Here is a 21,643-nt window from a genome sequence, read left to right on the forward strand (position 1 = left end):
GTCTCCCTCCTCTTCCATATATTCTGATTACCTGGCCAAGGTGCAGATCCAGGTGCTAAATTTGCTTATAACAAGAATATCTGTGGTTCATAAAAGCACCTTTGGTTCCAGACAATTTTGAAATAAACTCAAGATGAAAACTTAGTGCTGGGAAAACGCCCATTTACTTTAACTGCCTAAGTAGAAGACAATTCAAAATGAGGAAGGGGAGAAGGGCTTTAAGAGATATGAAAATAAATGGCTCTTTGTTTCTTTATGACCCAAACTTATTGAATATGGTAACTGACAGTTCTAATCGCCACTGTGCTGACAAAGTGATGCTTAGCACACTGCAACTGATGATGCTGGAAAGATGCTCTGCAAGAAAGCAATATCTTGGAGATGCACACAGTTTTGTATATGTGCTGCCGAAGCGAGCACTGTACACAGTTTTGAACCAAATCTATTCTTCCACATAATAGAACATCATATCTGAAGCAGAAAGTAATACTGAGCAGATTAGCATTCTCTGTCCCTTGATGATTTTGTTTATTTGTATCCTCATATACATAGCTGAAGCTGTAAAAACTGCCCCCCAGAAATTTGTATCTGAATCTACAAATGATACTTTCATTACTTAGCTACTCGAAGCAATTACAATATGATAATAAGTGATACTTTCAATCCTTTTAAAAATACTGTATTCTGAATACAGTATTCAGAATAAAAAAATAAAGTATAAAACCACAACAGGATCTTCTTTAGTTGTTAAAGGTCAAATACCATCGATGACCTATTTGAAGATTTACCTAAGAAAAATCAAATTGTCAGTGTCAATTATATTGTACATGAGTACAAAATTGGGGGAGATGTATCTACTAGGCACAGAAATAACCCAGTCTCTTAAGAAGTAATGAAGCATACTGAAATTATTCTGTAACTGTAGATGATAAAAAACCCAGAAGCCCTTTGCTTTTGAACTACTTTACCCATTCCAAAGTAAAATGATCCCCCATCAATGGATTCAGCCATTTCAGGAACAACTACCCTAGCTTGTCCTGCTCAACTCCTCCTTTAAATTTTATACCCCTACTTGTGTACATAAAATACCTTTGAGAAGTTAAACTGCTTTGATTCAATACTCAAACCAGTCACATACAACACTGACCTTAAAATATTGTAAGCAAAGAATAGTCATAGCAGGATACCTATTTCATGGTGTCAATCTGACACTTATTTCACTCATTCATTCATTTAACTTGCCAGTGTTGAGCTCCGTCCATGTGGCAGGACACACAGAGACACGCCCCTGGTCCTGTGCAGATCCATTCTGCTGGGGATGAAGACAGCTGACATGCAGACTCGCAATGCAAGAGGGGGAGCAAGTTATAGCAGAAATAGAGTAAGTAGAGGTGGGATGAGGGCTACTGGATTATGAGGTCAGGGAATGGCAGACTGAAGAGGTCACATTCAAGGTGACACCCGCATGACAAGAAAGTGTCAGCAATTAGGCCACAATGAAGTGAGTGGTGGGGAAAATGGGATAAAATGAGATAAAATCAGAGAGGTCATGGAAGTCCAAATGAGGCACAGCAAAGTCCAAACCATGATAAGCCTTAGAGTTTACCATAAGAACAATGGGAAGCTCTCAGTGCGTATTAAGCAGGTGAGTGTTATGATCTAATTTTTTTTTCAAAAGATGACTCTGGGTGCTGAATTTTGGCAGAGTTCAAGGGGATATGAGAAGAGCATTTGGGAGACTATTCTAGTGAACTTGGCAAGGGATGATGGTGGCTATGCAATGAAGGGAAGTAGATGAACACAGGATATATTTAGAGCTTCTATATGATAGGACATAGTGATGGATTAGATGGGGGAAGCGGTGAAGTCAGGGTGCAACTCAAGGCTGCCTTAGTGCCATTTACTGAACTGAGGAAAGACTGGGGATAATTATTGGGTGGGGGAGGTGAGGGAAAGTAGAGGTAAATCAAGAGTCCAGTTTGTGGCCAGATTAACTTTGGAATGTCTATTAAATATCCATGTAGATATATAAAGGAGGCAGTTGGATATAAAAATTTGGAGCTTAATGGAGAGCTCAGGGCTTGATTTACAAATGTGGTAGGCATCAGGGTATTTTAGTACTTAAAACTTAAAGACTGGATCCGGGGAGAGAGTCGCAGGGAATAGAGGGCCTAAGACTCAGCCCTAGGACAACCCACCACTGAGAGTTTAAAAAGAAAAAGCCAGTCAGGAAAGAGGAGACTAAGAGCACAGTCAGAGTCTGGAGAAAAACCACAGAACATGGCATCCTGGAAGCCACGGGTTCAGAATGACCAATGAGAAAATGCTCAACTCTTACCAAATGTTGTGAAGACATCAAGTAAAATGAGTACAGAAATGCAGTCATTATACATGGTAAAAATGGAGATTTTAGTCATTCTAAACAGAGAGATTTCTGTGACTTCTGGGACTAGAAACCTCTTTTGAGTCAATCGATGTAAGAGTGGTTGCAAATACTGAGACAGTGCATCTGGTTGCTATGAAAGGTACAGGAAAATGGGATGGAACCTGGAGGGGGATAAGAAATCAAGGAAAATACTACAGAAAATATGAATGCTAGTGAGATTGATCCAGTAGAAAGGGAAAATGATGATGTAGAAGAAAAATATGTTTAAATGCAGGATAAAGACTTGGAACAAATAAGAGGGGATGGTAGCTAGAGCACAAGCAGAGGCATCATCCTTAGATGAGAATAGGAACTCTCTACCAATCATGATAGAAGGAAAGTCACAGAGTGTGAGTCTACATATAAGTAAATTGGTATATTTTGGGTCAGATGATGATGGGTTATTTTGGGACTAGACAGAGAGCACATACATATTATGGGATATCACAGCTAGTGTGTATGAATTATATAATGAACATATATATATGTACATATAATCATGCCATATATAAGGAATATGTATATTACCATCTTAGAGAAGAAAAAAGCAGTATATAGAGAGACTTAATCTTAGATATTGCTTTTGTCTGGTTGAAAATTTGATTCATCAATTTCTCCTGCTTTTACACTTGGGATCTGTGAAGTACTGGATGGGTAAGCTTATAATGCTACCAAACTGAAAGCCAAACTTAGAATCTGTCTTCCTTGGCAGCTTTCATCCTACCACTTTAGTTTTCCCTGATTTCCTCTAGACCTCAAGGCTGCACTTCACAATATAATCAGCACTCATTCATTACATATTTGTTTTCTGTTCATGAATCTTATTGTCTCAAACAGAGACAAGGATGGAGCCAAATATTTTACAATACGTTATCACTGTCTCTCCCACTGTGAAAAACCTAGTATTAGATATAAAGTAGCACTTAAATGCTTGCTGACCAATTTATCTTTCTAGAGTTGACTGACCAATTTATCTTTCTAGAGTTGACTGACTAATAAAAAGTTTTACGTAGCGGTTCCTTGGTCAACAGAATATGCATAATTCCTCATGGCACCTGCTGAGTATTGCTGGGAGTGCTGAAATTATTCATCAGTTTTCTCCTTTACATGCTATTCAATTAGTTTGTCTGTGGCAAAGTTTAGAATATGTATCAATCAAAAGCAGAAGAGTGAGCTAAGTACAAGCTATCTTCCTATTAAGGTTTGCTTTAGCTTTGGTCTAAAAAAGTATTCAGCTGAGAAAACTTTAAGGAAAATGCAATTGTAAGGCTGGAGAATTACCCAGTGCTATTTGTTTTCTGTAGCATACTATGGATTTGAAATCAATTTGGGATAAAACTTTATTAAGTTAAAAAAATCAATTTGGTAAAATCCTTAATGGAAAAAAGTATTAAGAGAACACCCATCAGCATGTTTTGCATTGTTTTAGACCAAAGTTTTCTCCAATGAAGACTGAAAGTTTAGCAGATTTCAAGTGCTATATATGGATTTCTAGCTTGTTAAAATAAATTTAATTCCATATTTAATTCTTAATTGTTAAGCCAATTACAGATATTTGGATATCATTATATTTTAGTCAGAATGAAAATATCACATATATTTTGCTTTTAAGTATCATCAGACAATATTAACTTCTAATTTTATCCAACAGGTTATCATGGAAAGTTAATAAATTAACAACCAGAACAACTTTAACCAAAGGTCCCAGATACTACACACGGCAGTCAATAGTGTTCGAAGGAAGACAGTGATTACAGGTCATGTAAAAATTTTAGGACTCTATAAAATAAAGTAGCTACTGACAGAATGAACTATTCCAATTTTCCATGTGATGTGCAAATTGACAAAGATAACATCTAATAAAGTGAAACATATCAAGAGATTTGGAATTTTAGACTCTATGAAACCTGTACCAAAAAATCTAAAGAAAACTCTTTCACTGGACTCCCATAACACTTGATAATAGTGAGAGGATGTTTTAAAAACATTTATTGCATGAAATACTTTAATTGAATCATTTAATGAGTTCCATAAGACGCGTGTGCATTATAATATTTCTTTTTCAACGCTTGCATCTAAAGATCTGATGTTAACCAAGTCTATAGCTAAGAAATGTTAAATCTATTTAGCTATTATTTTAGGTTTCTATTCATTTCTCACTAACCTACATAGATTTTTATATTGTTTTCAGATCATAAATTAGTTTCTAACTAGTGATAAAATGGCAAAGTTTATATTGCTCATTGATAAAATAAATCCAGACAATTTAGAATTATTTAAATAGCAACCAATAAGCTATGATCCATTCATTCTTTGTGCGGGTTTTGGTGGGTTTTAAAACATTTTTGTTTTAAATCACTAGGAAAAAAAGACATGATCTTTCTCTTAAAAGCTTTTTTCTCCCCCATGGAGGCAACACACCTTAAAATGGAAGTTAATAAGCAATTAATGGCACAGACTTAACTAAAATATTGCAAATGTGATAGTATAATATCTTGGTAAATATGAGAATTTTGAAAGCCATAAAATTAAAGACTTTGATATGTGTAAGATCAATAGACATGACTTATCACTATTTAATGTGAGCTTTAATTTTTAAATGCCACATTCCAATGAAAAAGTGTACTGCACAGGAAAATTGAAATTTCAATAAAGTATCAAGACAAAAGAAACAAACTTTATATTAAAGTACCTTTAAGAGGTTATACTTACGCAGCAACCTCCTCTTTTGACAATCCTTTGAAATTCACCTCCAGATAATGATCTATGTCATCTTTTTCTTTGATCAACTGAGACCTAAATGAAATGGAAAGAAATAATAAAGCACTGCTTTATCAAGTTGAAAAGCTCCCAAACATAAAATGCCACCAGGAGAACAGAAATATTTAAGGTATAATACCATATATAATAAATATTGTACAATAACTATAGAGTTAGGTTGTTGATTAATAATTTCCAAATTTTCAGGGGAGGGGCGTGAGAGAATGGGGTAACTGGGTGATGGGCATTAAGGAGGGCATGTGATGTGATGAGCACTGGGTATTATATACAACTGATTAATCACTGAATTCTACCTCTGAAACCAATAACACATTATATGTTAATTAATTGAATTCAAATAAAAAATAACTTCCAAATTTTCATTTTCTTGAATGTTGATAGGAAAGGATTTTAAACTCAGTGTGCAAACAAAACACCAACACATTAAAATAATCAGCATTCTTAAATAAATGGAATTTTCTCCTCAAAGCTTATAAGCTCTTCCATTTTGCTCATGTTGCTTTACATTATAATTTTCCAATACAGAAGTCATATTCTGTTTGGTGCAAGATTTTGAACTAAGAACACCTGCTTGATACAAACACATCATATTTATTTGTTCCAAATATTACCAAATTTTGCTGTGAAATGTTTGAGTTTTTAAATCACACATAAAATTCAACTTATTATTTTTAAAAAGTGATTTTAAGGAGACTTTACTGAGAAATCTATTACACCGGTAGCATATTTATTCTTCACTCTCCCTCACACCTTTAAAAACAAGCATAATACTAACATCTCATAACAATGGGAAGATGTGAATAAACAAGCATCTGTTTTTATTCAGAAGCTAATGGAAAATCTTGATACAAAACTCTGCCTTAAGTGGTTATGAAAAAATGCTTTTCTTCAATAAAATGAATACAAGAAATAGTTTTCTTTAAAATCCATCTTATTTTAGAGATACGAGATTGGGCTGCGTTTTTGCTGGTGTTGAAAAGAAAATGGAATCTCAAGTGTTTTATAAAAGGCAGGAAGAACAAGCTTTTTCAGACTTTGTAAATGTTCCACATTATTCAAAAGTAAAATTGAAAATAAGAACATAAATATATATATATATATATATATATATATATATATCCTGAATTATGCATGTATCAAAAAATCTGTTTTTCAAATTTTCTGAGAAGAAACTTTGATTTGCTGTTATAAGGGAACTTTTATGTTAGTTTAGCTGTATGCATTTATTTTGGTCCAGGGACTTTGGTCTTTCCCAGAAATACTATTCTTCTCAAAACAAAGTAGTCTCATAATACTTTGATCATTATGCCTTGCCTGAAGTGAAAAGTTGGCATATATAGAAAATAATCAAACCTACATATGCAAATTATTTATATAGATAAATAATATGTGCATCACTATAACTCAATAAAACCATAAATGGGCAATTTCTGAATAATACAATCCTCATTAATATTATGAAAAAATTCATTGTCCTCTGTCCTGTGGTTTCTGGGCAGCAACTCCAGCAGCTCAGCAGCCGTTTAGTGTAGCAGCAGTGTGATGCTGCATTTATAGCCTCGGGATCATTTCAGTACCTAAACCTGGCCTGCCAGCTCACACTAGTAGTAAGACTGTGTCCTCTTTCCTCCAAATCAGAAATTAGCCCTCAGGACCTTGCAGATTAGAAGCTGTCCACCTTTCACTCCTAAAGTCTCTGCTTTCAATTCTCCACCCACGTTTTAAAAAGGAAATATATCTCCAAAGTTTTATAGGACCATGATGTAATTAGAACAGGTAATAAAACAATCAAATGGGTACTAGCTTGATAAATAAATAAATTCTTAATACTTGAATGAGGTTCATTGATCCTTTGAAACAGCAAATTTGAATATTCTGAACGTAACAATATACGTTTGTCTTTGAACAATTTCCTTTGCTGAGATGTGCTATTGACATTTCTTACTGCAAGAAATTCATTCTGTAGGAAAAGAAATGAAAACCAGGGTCACGTACCTTGGAATTGTGCTGGGGGAACATGGCAGCTTCTTTCTGGCTAAAGATGTAAGCTTTGGGCGTATCACGGGCAGTGGGGGCAGGGTGGTCATTTTATACTACAAAAACCAAAACAAAACAAAAAACCCAGAAACAGTATTTTAAAGAATGAATCTTTCAGAGAATCCTTTAAGACATTATTAGAGATCCACAGTCTGTCATCTGAGCTGAGAATGCCTCTGTGTGTAAAGCTATAGCTCTGTTATTCAGGAATGATACTCAGTGAGTGGATTCTGCAGGTTGCTTCTCATTATTTTCTTCTACCATCTGCCTTTTGGCCAATTTATTACTTGTCTGCATCTCTACTACCAAGTGGATAAGGAGAAAATCTGATAAATGAATGAAGATTCAGACAATCAGGAGCTTTGGTATGAGTTTTGTTAAGGGACATGGTTGCAATTAAAGAGTGAAGATTTTTAGGACAGCCATGGATTTCAAATGCTCATGCTTTGCTTTCCTGTTACAATCAATAATTGAAAATTGCTCATACTTTGCTGTTTTCTAAAAACTTTCTCACTCACAAATAAAGGCTTTGCCTTAGAAGTGATGGCTGCTAAGACTGATTCTCAACAAGCAGACAGCTGCCCCAAGAGACACACAGCTACCATAGTGAAACAAATCACTTCAAAATATAGAGGTCCAGAAAAGATTGTTTAAAACAACAATATTTTATTATCTTTCACACTTTTTGTGGGTCAGGAATTAGGACAGGGCACATCAGGATGGCTTTTCTCTGTATCATTATGACTGGAGCCTCTTCTACAAAGACTCAGAAGCTTGGGGATAACTCAATGGTGGGGGGTGAGGTCAGGAATCATCTGTAAGTGTCTTATCTCTTATATCTGGTAGTTGATACTATTAACTGGGATCTTAACTGGGCTGTTTGCTAGAACACTACATGTGGCCACCTCATAGGCCTTGGACTTCCTCACAGAATGGCAATCTCAGATTTCTCATGTGGTGGCTCAGTCCTCCAAAGGCAAATATGCCAAAGAAAAGCCAGGTGGAAACTATATCCACTTTCACAGTCCAGCCTTAGAAGTCACATAGCATCCCTTCTACAGGATAAAAGACCTGTTCACAGTCTAGGCTAACAAACATAGATTCACCTACTGATGGAAGAACACTGACTTCACATTGTATAAAGACAATGTGGGATGGAAGATACTGTTGTGGTCATTTTGAGGAAATGCAGTATGTCACAGTGGGGAAGGTTACTGAGTAAAATGAAGGGGATTCTGTAAAATCAAATTATCTAAAATTTATCCCAAGTAGAAGGAATTGTGAACATAATGTCTGTGGACTTAGAATGAAAATATTGTCACATGCTATAAGGGCTTTCAGATGCAAAACAAAGCACACTTCTACTGTTAGAGAGGCATCCAAAAAGCCAGAGCTCCTTGATTCCATCATCACGTGCACTAGCTTTGACCTCTACCCTTAGTTTCATCAAGCAACTGAAAGGTTTGTTTTAGGTTTCAAATCACTTACTTCCAGTATTTACTACCTGTGTGACTCTGGGTAAAGCACTATCAACCTGGGCCTTGAATATATTATGAAAATATTTTTTGTGTAATTAAAGAGAAAATTCTAATGCAAATCAGTGCTATGTTTTACACACAATGGAATCCTAGTATTACCCAGATTATCAGGACATGATATGATCCATGAAACAATGTCTACTTACTCTTATATAAAGCTTTAAAGCACACCGTCTGAACAGCAAATATTAGTCCTCTCCTACTTTATAACTTCATGATATAGTGACTTCTTTTGTAATTAAAAAAATCTGTTTTTCTAATAAGATGTTATATTAAATAGTTCAGTTACCTGGAAACCAGGACTTACTAAATGACAACTTTATGCAGAACGAGTGGTAAGAAGTTATGGTCCACACAGATAGATCTCACGTACAGGCTTGAAAGGATACCAAAGGCTCTCTCAAATGCATCTCCCATAAGCCTATTTCAGAGAAACTATGAAGAGTCTACGTTCCAAAGTCCTCTGATGTTACACAGCAAATTTGAGTAATCTCAGTTCTTAACCCTCATCTGTCTATCTCCAGTGGATTTCTAAATGGACAGAAGAAAACAATGACTGTATTTGCTTCAATTGGGGCATTTCATCCCCAATGAATTAGGTCTGTTCTGAGAGCCCCACTTTGCTTGCCAAGGGCATTTTGGCATAGGTGATTTCTACACAATTGCAAGGCCCTTAAAGGGTTCACCAAGGAGTTTCAAAATGAGGACACAGTACTTGTAATTTCTCCAACTACTAGAAAGACTGAGGTGCTTGTATACAGAAAGAAGGACCAAACCCCAGAGCTCAATCCAGCCAACAAGGTGTATAAAAGCCCCCCCCGAAGTTGGGTCACCTGTCTATGATGTAAAATGTATTCTTTTTTGACGTTTACTTGGGTTAGATAATTTTTGTTAGGAAATACAAGCATCTAATGAAATCAAATGCAAATGTTATACATGGAGAGGAACATGTCTTCTTTGTCACACATATGAACTGTGATTTTTTTTCAATATCTGAGTCGTTTCCAACCATTAAAGTTTCAGCTGCCAGTTCCTTCATTTTGCTCTCCTCTGATCTGAGAACATTAGCAGCAGGAGCACCTTTACTCTTAAATTTAGTTTAATGTAAGTATTGCAAGCCCTGCTGGCAAGCCTCAAGGCACAAACTCCAAATGTGGGGTGGTCAGAGCTGAATGATAAAGTGGGAAAAAAGTTATTAACTGAATGTTGGAATAAATAGCCCCCAACCAATCTATGTTGGAAGGTTGAAGCTCAGAGTTAGGGTAGAAGTTGAACAGGCTCCCTCCCTACTTTAAACCCCACATCCTACCTTGCTTATGCCTGTTGGGAAAAGGGATTTTTTTTTCACAAATGATACATGGCCACATAAAGGTATTTTGTTTTACACAGTAGGTAATGTGTGAACCGAATTTTATGGCACATAATATTTGAAATGCATCAAATACTTAAAGGGATCTTGCAACAAATTATTTTTTTAATCTAAAAATCACCATCTTCTTTCTAAATTCAGTCTCATTTATGCTGAATTTTCTTAAAGTAGGAAGTTGATGCATTCCAGCATATAGAAGCAGCCAGGAGGAAAGTGAGAAAAAAATGCAAGCATACTTAGAGACCTGTCATTTTGGCTTAAATTACACCTGTAAATAAAGCCTTTACTTTGTTTTTTTTGTTTTTGTTTTTGTTTTGTTTTTTTCCTTTACTTTGTTAATATGAGTCGTATCACTTTCCTGGTGTTGGCCAGGCAATACTAGGTGAGCTCTACCATGGGAAATGGGATTAATGCTCTGGGATGATCATCCTAGGCCTGTCTGAAGCCAAAATGGAACACATCCTGAACAATGGCGCTGCATCTGGGTTCTCTTGGCTCAAGACCACAGAGGAAATCACACAAGATGGGTACTATTAAAGGAGGAGAATGGTTCTGAGCCAGGTGAGTGGAGACGGAGAATGAGAGGCACCCTTCTAGCTGGTACCAAAATGAGTTTAGCTCCAGGAGCTGAGGGTGAAGCAGTCTGTGAGGAGAACCCAGAAGCAGCTCCCCCAGTTACCAGCAAGTGGGCGGTGCTACACGTGGCACCAGGAAAGCTGAGACAAAGATCAAAAGGCTGCCTGAAGCCATTCCACTGTTGGTATTCAGAAGAGATTTGGTGGATTCTTTGATCTACTGGTTGGCTCTTGTTTTACGGTTGGCCCCCACATGCAAAGACAAATGAGAATGGAGAAATACAGGATGAAAGGTTTAAGAGTGCTGGGTCAGGTTGACTGTGTCCCACGGTGAGAGTTTAAATTTCTGGCCCCCAAGTAAAATTCTTCAAAGAGTAATCCTCCCGCCCACTATCCTCAGAGATGCCCTCCTCAGGAAACAGAGGAAGGGCTGGCCTAGCACTGTGTAGACAGAGGCTACTTGGGGAGTGACTATGTCCGAGGCTGACTACTATCTCTAGAATTCAATCACTGTGGGATGTGAGAAAGCCAACAAACCACCGAAAACAAATGTATTATTTGTCATCAAGAAAGCTCAAAATAAATTATTTTACTATCATCAACAAAATCATTTATAAGAATTAAAACTGTTTACACTATCACCATAAATTCTTTTACTATGAAAGATTAAAGAAAACTGTGGAAGAAATACCAGTAATTATGGTTCCTGAAAAGAACAAACAACAAAAATAAGAAGTTTAAAGAGTCGCTAAACGTTTATCCCTTGAATCATAACTTTGAGACACTTTTAGCACGCAGGGGTAGGTAATTAGATAAGCTGTTAAGTAAAATAAATAGAAATCATACATTTTCTAACCACTGACATTGATTGATGGTTAAATCAAAATATAAAGCAGGAAAAGAAGTGAAGGCAGGTCGTGGTTCAGTTGACTTACTTTTGGAGATCACTGCTGAAGGTCTCTCCAAGGCTTATGGACTTCAGCCTGAAAATCAGTAGTAATAATAGTAGCAAAGGAGAGAGGAAAACAGTTAAAAATTAGTTAATAGAATACCTCCCCTTCCTGTCCCAGATTGTGAAATAAGATTCCTTCATACAAATAATACCAAGTACCTACTAGGTGTTTAAATGTACTTTTTTTTTTAAATGCCAGAGTGTAATCCCTATAGGAGAAACTAATCACTAATTCAGTGAAATGCTGATAAATCCGAATTACGTATATGTACGTATATATTCCAGTACGAACGTGACCTAAGGGATAACAACTTGATCCCTCAAACTTGAGAGGCAGTTATCTTTACCCTAACCGAGGGCATTTCAGTTCCCTTTCTGCTCCTACCTAGCGCCAGAGGTCCTAATGATTTAGTCCTCCGCCTGTTGACTCTCCCACTGCCCTCAGGGGGTCAGGTGGACTGGGAAGCAGGAAAGCGCCTTTCCCGCTCCTATTTCTATTCATCTCTCGAGGTTCGGGGCGCGGGCCTGGGCTCAGGACGCTTGAGACCGAGTCTACACAGTGCGGGCCTCTCCTAGGAGCTGGGAAAGTCCTGCCCGAGCCTCGCCCCAGCGTCACCAACCTCGGTGGACTGGCCCGCGGACCGTTCCGGCTTTGCGTTGGGCGGGAGTGTGTCCCCCTCCGGCCGCGGCCAGGGCCGGCGCGGGGCCGCCCCTCCTCCAGCGGTGCCAGGGGACCCGGCTCCGGGACGCGGGACGCGGGACGCGGGACGCGGGACGCGGGAGCGTCGCCCGGGTTACGAGGGGGCGGGGCAGGCCGGGCGGGGGCGGGGCTAGGCGAAAGCGGGGCTCGGGATTGGGCGAGCTCCAGAGTTCTCGGGACGGGGGCGGGGCCTGGGGGAGCGGAGCCTCCCGGGGGCGGAGCGCGCCCTCCTGACCTAGCAGGCTCCCCACCAGGGCAGCTTTGGAAAGAAAGTTAGACCGATTTCAGAAATTGGTTCAACTGTTCCAAGTTTGCCGCCCCGAGTCGCTTCCTTCATGGCACTGCATTCTTCACATTTTGCTACATTTCCTTGTTGTCCGCGGAGCTGATGGAAAAGCGCTCAGCTTGGCTTTGGGACCCCGGTGGCTTGATGCCACCTTATGCCCCTAGAAAAGTCATTCATTCGGGGAATCCCTGGGTGGCTCAGCGGTTTAGCTCTTGCCTTTGGCCCAGGGCATGATCCTGGAGTCCCTGGATCGATTCCCACATCAGGCTTCCAGCTCGGAGCCTGCTTCTCCCTCCTCCTGTGTCTCTGTGTCTATCTCTATCATAAATAAATAAATTAGTTTAAAAAAAAAAAAAAAGAAAGAAAAGTCATTCATTCCCTTCTTCCTCAGCCTCTGTTGCAAGCAGACCCATCTTTTCCCTGCCCTCCATAAATATATTTCCCACTCCTATTTCCAGCAAGATAACCCAGTTTTGAATTGCGGTAAGCTAAAAACTCAAGACCTCTTTCATAGAGTCTTCTGCATCCTGTCTTATTATTATTAATTTAAAAATAAACGCAGGTTTTTATATTTACATTGACTAAATGTCAGCCTATTAATCTCAATGCATCATTCCATCATGTCTTTCACATGGAAATGCAAGGAAGTTGAGCTTTTTTGCCCATTCTCTCATATGTATAGAGGGCAAGAGAGTGACGATTGTTGCTTCTTACTGCTCAAATATAGATGCGCTGGAAAGTGAGGCTTTTATTCAGTGCTTACTGTCACACAATGTAGGAGAGTGAGCCAGCAATACTGCGTACACAAGTCATTCTATTAGCCACAAATTGATTCTCTTTAGAGTACAAACATAGCCATAACCACACTTTTCATTCTAACATCTAATTTGTTGCACCAAATTACGAAATTATTTCCACCAAGTAAGTTTACATCATGCATGCAATTGATCACCGTGAGTCCCCATAAACTGGGCTCCACATGATTCCCCACAGCAGTAAGGCCTGTTCTGTCCTCATACATTCATCTCCTAGTTATCAAACATCATCTTAACGCAGCTCCTTTGTGACCTGTGTGAATTCTGTTTCACTCCCTGCTGCTTTTTTTTGTTTAGAGGTCTGTGAATTCCATGCACCATTTTCCTTACATGAGGCTCTCCCTAGTTTGGCTTTCTTGGTGGCTTCTTCTTGCCTCTTTGGATTTATTCGTCTTACTTGCTGTTTTTGCACTGGTAGTTCCTTGACTAATTCTCTTTTTCCTTCTGCTTAATATAATATTTCTTAGAGCTAGGGAATTCAGTTAGAGAAATTTGTTTGCAAGTGGCAGAAAACCTCAAATTGGCTTGAGCAAAAAAGGAACCTGATTATTTCCTACAACCAGAGGATGCCAGCTTCAGTTGCAACTTTATTTATACATTCAGGGCCTTCTGAAAACTTTCAGGATTCTAGAGCACCCACCTTTCATCACACAGAATTAATCTTTCCCTCTCTCTACTCCTTCCTTTTAGACCAATTATATGATATACGTATCACTTTGCATGGATCTTGGGTTATAGGAGTTAATCTCTCCTGAAAGTTGTGAGCTTTTTGAAAGCAGAGACTGTTTTATTTTTCTCTCAATTCTCTGGAATAGTGCAGGGATTAGTATATAGCATATACTCAGAAATGTTTATTGAATTAACTGAATGAATGGCAGGATGGCTAGAGGCTCCTCAAACTGTCTTCCATATGCAGTTCTTCCTCTCCCAGCCTCACCTAGAATTGGTGAGGTGGGAGGGGATACAGTTATAGTTTGAATGGTAATACTGACTTAATAAGATTTAGAGTGCCCCCTTCTGACTTTGTTCTAGAGAAAAGTGTTACAGAATATCTCAGCCTGCAAAGAAGCAAATGATAATCCTCTAGGGGAACCAGTACATCTTAACTACTCCACCACAATTGTTCTCAAAGTGTTTCTGATATCTCAATCATCGCTTCAATCGTCTCAATTATCACAATCTTCCATGATGAAAATTACCCTGAATCATTCTTGTTTTACTGAACACATCCCCAAGGAATATCCGAAGAGAGAATATGTGAGGTAAAGTTTTTGAGTTCTTTCATGTCTGACAATGTACTTTATTTTGCCTGTGGTCATTTGCCAGGGTTGGGCATTCTAGGTTAACAATCATTTCCTCAGTTTAGAAGGTATTGATTTTTTTCCCCTGGCATCCGGTGTTAATGGTGAGAAGTCTAATGCCAATTTCCATTCTTTTGATAGGACCTTGTGATGAGATCTGTATCTGCAGTGACAGCCTCAGATCTCAGTGACCTAAAAGGACAACGTTTATCTCCTGATTGCAATTTGTAACCATCCCAGGTCAGCCTTGGGTTTTGCTCCATACCATCTTCAGTAGCAGAACTATGCTGAGAAGATTATTACCACCATCCCCCACCCTGAGAAGGGTTTGTGGCCGAGAGAAGGGAGTAAACTGTAAATTAGCTTTTTAAAAAAAAATTTATTTATTTATTCATGAGAGACACACAGAGAGAGGTAGAAACACAGGCAGAAGGAGAAGCAGGCTCCCTGTGAGGAGACCGATGTGGGACTTGATCCCAGGACCCCGGCATCACACCCTGAGCCGAAGGCAGACGCTCAACCGCTGAGCCATCCAGGCGTCCCTGTATATTAGCTTTTAAGGGCTGTGTCCCTGTACATTAGCTTTTAAAGGCTTCATCCAAAATTATATCCATTATTTCCTCTCCTATTTCACTGGCCACAAGGCACATGGCCATGCTCAATTTTAAGGGAGCAGGTAACATTAATCTTACCGTGAAAGAAGAACCGGGTATCTACGAATGGTCATAATGAATATTCCAGATCTGTTTTTTTTTTTCAACTCAAGCATTTTTTGGATTTTTAAAAAATCTTTTCTGTTCTGACATTTCATGGGGCTCTCTAGTGGAACTTGTCAACCGAGTATTCACATTTTTCCTCTGATTTAGCTACTTGTCTTTTATTTTTTAATGTTTACTTTTATTTTTTTCTATGATTCTTGCTTATTAAATGTAGACCTAGATTTGTCCCTTTTTATCCCTATTTTTTTCACTTTTATTCTCTTTGCCTTTTTATTCTAAAATTTGGATATTTTGTATGGCATTATTTTTCTGTATTTTATTGATTTTCTTGTGGGTAGGAGAAATCCTATTTTTAAGGCTTTGATAGCTCTTGGTTTTTTACTTATCCTTTCATAAAAACTCTTTTATGGATGTACTATCTTTTATGGATGTACCATTATTTCTTAATATATTAATTAATTTTGTCATGTTTTCTCTGAATTTTTTTCCTCCAGAAAATTCTTTTCTTTTGTTAATGTTGATATTTCTCTTTTATGTAGCTATTGTTCGTTATTGTTATATTAGTTGGCATTAGATAATTAGCTGCTAGTAAAAGAAAAAAAATACAGAAGTGAAATGACACTCCAAGGTGTCAGATTCCCAGTTTCTTTTATCTTGTGGCTCCACTGTATATGGATACCATTCCCAAGATCACTCATTGTCCACAATGGCCACTTTACAAGTTTACATATGTATTTTATCTGAAGGAAGGATGCATAGGGGAAGGATGGCATACTCTTTCCAAAACGATGAACACATCCTTTCTTGACTACAAATACCACTGGGAAGGACTTCATCACAATGTCCTCTTTAGCTTCAAGGGCCACTGAAAAACATGATCTTTATTTTGAGCAGCCATATAGTTTCCTAAAAGTCAAGATCCTATAACTATGGAAAATGAGGAATAGTGGTTAATAGGGGACAATCAGCATCAATGCTAAAGACGTCAGTTCCTATGTAAGAAAGAAAGACTGGATCTCTCGTGTGGGTTTCCTCTATTGTTGTTGAAATGGGATTGTTCTCCAAGTTTCCTCTTTGGGTAAGAATTTCAAAACTCTGGATAAGGTGGGTAAGTCCCATCTCCTTGGGTTTCTTTTAGGGTGACAGCATAGGGAACCAGCTATCCGGCTGTGCCCTCTGTGCTGGAAGTATCAGGCTTGAGGTACCAACCTGGGCACCTGGAACCTAAACTTTCTGTTGAAAGTTCGTTTAAAGCCTTTTTAAAGGATTGTGGTTTAAAGTATTCCTCCTGCTCCCTGCTCCCTGTTTAGGAGTGAGGGAGTTAACTAGGGGGTTGAGTGGTTACATTTATCATGTTCAGACTTTTGTTTGTTTCCCCCTCTTTTCAGCCAACTTCCTCATTTCCTTGCTCTCCTTTACCCTTGTAGATGCTGAGCAAGGACTCCAGGGTTCATAAGGGAAGATTGTCCTCAGCAGCTCCAGAGCTGTGGCTTTCTCTACCTGTTTCACCTTTTACCTTCTGCTCCCTTCCACTTTGTATCTTGAGACCATTTTGTAACTCTTTCACCCACTGACAACTACTACCCAATTTTCATCAGTTATGTTTTGTTTGTGGTACTTATACATTCTTATTTCACTGGGATCTCAAGGAGGACGGGAGATAAATACATGTGCTCCATTTGTCAGCTTCTAAACCCTTTTCAGGAATAGAATACTAAAATAAGACAGAGGAGAACTTTTTTTTTTTTGAGGAGAACTTAAAGAGCAGAAAAGAAAGGAAGAGAAATTATAGAACAAAACTAGAAAATGTGATGAAAAGCAACAGGGAGGCATCGATTAAATCATAATGATCAAGTCACCAAACTATTTGTCTTGAATTTGTAATAGATAAGTTAACTAATAGAATTATATAAAATTGTGTATCAAATTAGTTTATTTGTGTGGGGGTTGGCTGTTATACATTCATTTCCTCTTCCTAAAAATACATCTTGAGGAAATATCAAATTCCATTAGACACAATCCACTGGGACAGTTTTAGGTATCCTTCTGTCACTCTAGTCGAGAGAGAATAATATGACATAAGAAACTCTATTTCAGGCTTCCACCTTGGAATTTGAATTTTGAGCAGCAAGACAAACAGCCTGAAAATGTTTGACATTTATTCCATACCAGCACTGACCTCCTGCCAGGGTAACTCTTGCCAAGAAACCATTGTTGTGGTTTCTGCTTCCTTCGCCTTGGAATCAGCATTGAATCCTGCCAGTTCCCAAGCCCAGCTCTTCAGATCTCTGTCCATTTTCCTTTCGATTAAATTAAGTACAGTAAAATTCTGTTTCTTGGGATTAAAATCCTGATGACATAAATGTTGGTACCAGAGGCTGTGCTGGGGAAAGGAGTATATCCCAAACTTTTGGGTTGTTAGATACTATACACTAACTCTGAGTTAATGCTAATGCTAATTTTTAATCCATTATTAATAGATTTAAGGTAAATTTAATTGCTTTTTAAAAAATATAAAATAGGCCTAGGAAACCCTGGGCTCATGCTTTGGTTATTCTTCTGATGGCAGGAATTTTTAGTGACAACCTTACCTATAGAATAAAGGTTATTAGGGTAAAAGAGAGTCTAGAGGAAGTTCTTGAGGTTCTCCCCTTATGCAGCTATTACACTGGGTCATATCATTGAAAAGATTCACCAGATTCTAGCAAGGCTTACTCAAAAAAATTTCTTTTGGGCAAAAGGATACACAAAAGTGGGGTCAAGAAAGCATAATGCAACTTCAGATTGGCCCTGAATATCCACATAGAGCTTCTTTGGTCCTCCGTCAATTGCATATGATGCCCTTCATTTTCAGAACAAAAATGTACCAGGGGAATCTTTTATTTATTTTTAGATTTAAGTCTTAATATATACTTTACTTTTTTTCTATTTTTTTCCATCTTTACTAAGGAATAATTGAAAAATTATTGAAAAACATAACTGCATATATTTAAAATGTACATGATGATGGAATGATTACCAAGACCTAGGTAATTAACATGTTCATCACCTCATAATTAACTCTTTTCACGTGTGTGTGCTGGGAACACTCAAGATGTACTCTCAGCAACTTTCAAGTATATACTGCTGTATTATTAATTATAGTCACCATGCTGTACATGAGATGTTCAGAAGTTATTTATCTTATAGCTAAAGGTTTATACCCTTAACCTACACCTCCCCATTTCTTCCTCCTCTCATCCCCTGGCAACCACTATTCTATTGTTTCTATGAAATTGGCTTTTTTTTTTTTTTTAGATTTCATATATAAGTGATACCATACATTATTTGTCTTTCTCGGGCTTATTTCACTTAGCATAAATGCCCTCTAGGGTCATCTATGTGGTTGCAAATGGCAAGATTTTATTCTTTTTTATGGCTAAATAATATTCCTGTGTGTATGTGTGTGTGTGTGTGTGTGTGTGTGTGTGTGTGTGTATACCACATTTTACTTACTCATTCGTCCATTGGAGGGCATTAGATTGTTTCTATGCCTTGGCTATTGTGAATAATGCTGCAATAAACATGAGAATGTAAGTTTCTCTTTGAATACAGATTTTGTTTCTTCCTGATATATATACCCATGAGTTAGGTTGCTGGATTATAAAGTAGCTCTATTTTTAATTTTTTGAGGAATCTCCACATTGTTTTGCATAATGGCTATACCATTTCATACTCCCACAACAGTGTACAAGGATTCCCTTTTCACCTAGGAGTCTTTCTACCCCCCACTGATCACATAGCCCAAAGACTGCTATATAACCATGTAAAATAGGTACAGATTATCAGTCTATATATTTTAATAAACAGTGCGAACAAACTAGTCCAGAGTGCATTCAGGGGAGTTTCAGACATATTATATATGTGTGTGTGTGTATATGTGTGTGTGTGTATGTATATATGTATATATACATACACACACACAATATGTACATATTATAAACAACATAGTGTATGTCACTGGCTAGTACATTTCATTCATATCTTGGCCATGGGAGAGCACTATGTCTCCAAGTATCCCCGGGATCAGCTGCAAGCTAACCCTATACTTGCATACCAAAACAATAAATTAAAAGTAATACTGCATTCATGAGGGAATTTCACACTTGAAAAATTTAAGAGTGATAATTCTTTGCATAGTTACATTGAATTCCCTGGGTTAGTTGGACAAAATACATGTACGTTTTGAAGAATAAAAGCAAAATCATTGTGCTGCTGTTCCTGATAGAGCCTTTTTGCTGGAGCAACCTGGTAAGCAGCATATACTCCCTAGCCCCATATTTTGATTAATAGAAAAAACAGAAGCAATTTGCTTTTACCTTAGCAGGAACAGCAGTGCACTTTTATTTTCCAACTCAGTAATCTGTCAACTTTGGCTCTTTGCTGCAAGTTAGTTCACAGGGACTTGAATTATCTTGCCATCTTGTAGAATATCAGGCTTGATCATGACACTGATAGGTCGTTTACTAGAAACCTAAAGAGCAAGAAATAGCAGGCACTCTCTCTGCCTTGGTACTGTAAATGCATGTGAAAACGGACAATACATTTTATGAAAACACGAGAGTTTTTTTTTTTTTTTTTTTTTGAAAACACGAGAGTTTTAGAGTTTTCTCACATCAGTGAGGTTTTGGAGCATTTAGATGGATGGATCCTCCAATGTGAAGGACAATTTGTTGAAATCTGTACACCCAAAACCAAAATGCCTATTTGCATATCTTTGGATGTGAATCATGGCTTCTCCTCACATCCGCAGCTGTTGTTACCTGCCTTGAGATGGAAACTACAGTTCTTGTTTTCTGGCCCCAGGATGTGTCCTCATATCTGCCCTTCCCAAGTCTTATTCACCGTTTCACAATGAGTTTGTGAACCTCTGAAATTATTCCAATAAATTAATTTTTCTGAGTTACTCAGAGTTGACTTTTATTACTTACAACTAAAGAATGTTGATTTATACAATAATTAAGAAAGCACTATGAATGAGATAAAATCTAATTAAAAAACACAAATTAATAGGTGTTAATTACGGATAATATAAATTATTCACACCGAACATTTTAGAACATTATACATTTTCTAAACTCTTAGTTGAAACTCTAAGATTCCATTAAATTGCATTAAATATCATACAGAATTACATATGTTTTTCTATTGTTACATAGACATTTGATAAAATTAGCTTAAAAATTGAGGCCAAAATATCCTATTTGATTGGTCAAATGATGATGTGTATTTTTTTTACCTGATTGAAACTATGAAATATTTTCAGGTTTTACTATTTCCTATCTGTAAAATAAATTAGGTGGAAAAAAATCTAGTCAATATTTATCGATCTTACATAAACAGTGCACTGCACTAGATATTCTAAGGTAAAACAAAAAGCCATTTGCTTATTGATGCTTGCAAGTAATAATTTTTATACTGAATTTAGAGTGGAAAGCATTTTTTATAGATTGTACCAATATGTATAACACTCATATAATTGTCCTAAGTGTTTTGCAGTTAAAAGTACCTAAAAAAATAACTTTTAAGATTCAATCAAATATAACCAGCAAATAGTTTTTGAACTATGCATTCTCAAATTGTCTTTGACAAGATTCAGTAAAATGCAAGAGGTCTGGAAAAGGAGCAGCAGCAAGCTGAAGGCATGGTATGCAGGCATACCAATGTTCAGAAGGCACGTTTGAAAAATGAGGGTGTGGGAAACAAATGCCTTAAAACATCAACAGCTAAGAAGCCTGTAAAGCCTATAGGATCTAACTTGAAAATCTGTTACCTTGATGTCTACGGTATATTACCTTGGCTTTAATTCTAGTTTTAGTTGTTTTTTTCTCAGTATAATGCAAACCACATTGTTTTTAATTCCAAAGTATACAAAGAACCAACTTTCTTGTACAGTGTCTTATAAATATTAGTTGGTATTAAAACTTATTTCCCCATTTTTTTCCAGCATTTTTATACTTTTGGTTCTGTTTGGTGCATTCTGTTTTTTCAGACTGCTAAATCTGCCAATTAAAAAAATACCATTTGAATTTGAACATATTTATATGCTTTTTGCTAATTTTACTCATTTTGTAGCTCCACACACTGGATAAAACCACAATGACAA

The 21,643-nt window shown here is 37.4% G+C and overlaps 1 protein-coding gene and 2 long non-coding RNA genes across 9 annotated transcripts in view; 1 reads left to right on the plus strand and 2 right to left on the minus strand.

Moving 5' to 3' along the window:
• Nucleotides 1-12,432, minus strand: part of TTC29 (tetratricopeptide repeat domain 29) — a 244,607-nt gene extending 232,175 nt beyond the window's left edge. For 4 of the 5 annotated variants that reach the window (XM_072773528.1, XM_072773530.1, XM_072773531.1 and 1 more), the window contains exons 1-4: nt 12,298-12,432; nt 11,661-11,708; nt 7,202-7,299; nt 5,138-5,221 (exon numbers count right to left, since the gene is read on the minus strand). In XM_072773528.1, the coding sequence (XP_072629629.1) occupies nt 5,138-5,221; nt 7,202-7,293 (176 nt within the window). In that variant the 5' untranslated portion in view covers nt 7,294-7,299; nt 11,661-11,708; nt 12,298-12,432. Of the gene's footprint in view, nt 1-5,137; nt 5,222-7,201; nt 7,300-11,660; nt 11,709-12,062; nt 12,236-12,297 lie in introns of those variants that run through there. The other variant, XM_072773529.1, reaches the window with a different exon arrangement.
• Nucleotides 1,487-17,804, plus strand: LOC140603046 (uncharacterized). Of its 3 annotated transcripts, none has more exons than XR_012006093.1 (6): nt 1,487-1,645; nt 4,077-5,315; nt 10,584-10,711; nt 14,511-14,740; nt 14,921-15,019; nt 16,926-17,804. It is a non-coding gene; the product is annotated as an uncharacterized lncRNA (long non-coding RNA). The 3 variants fall into 3 exon arrangements; XR_012006092.1 differs by lacking the exon at nt 16,926-17,804 and adding an exon at nt 9,799-9,885 and having other exon boundaries at nt 14,921-15,779; XR_012006091.1 differs by lacking the exon at nt 16,926-17,804 and having other exon boundaries at nt 14,921-15,779.
• A 2,041-nt stretch (nt 17,805-19,845) lies between these two features.
• LOC140603047 (uncharacterized) overlaps nt 19,846-21,643 on the minus strand; it is a 246,415-nt gene continuing 244,617 nt past the window's right edge. The window contains exon 10 of the long non-coding RNA XR_012006094.1: nt 19,846-20,011. This is a non-coding gene — a long non-coding RNA (uncharacterized lncRNA). The remainder of the gene's footprint in view (nt 20,012-21,643) is intronic.

This window comes from Canis lupus, chromosome 13 (genome assembly GCF_048164855.1).
Source record: "Canis lupus baileyi chromosome 13, mCanLup2.hap1, whole genome shotgun sequence".
Classification (NCBI taxonomy): domain Eukaryota; kingdom Metazoa; phylum Chordata; class Mammalia; order Carnivora; family Canidae; genus Canis; species Canis lupus.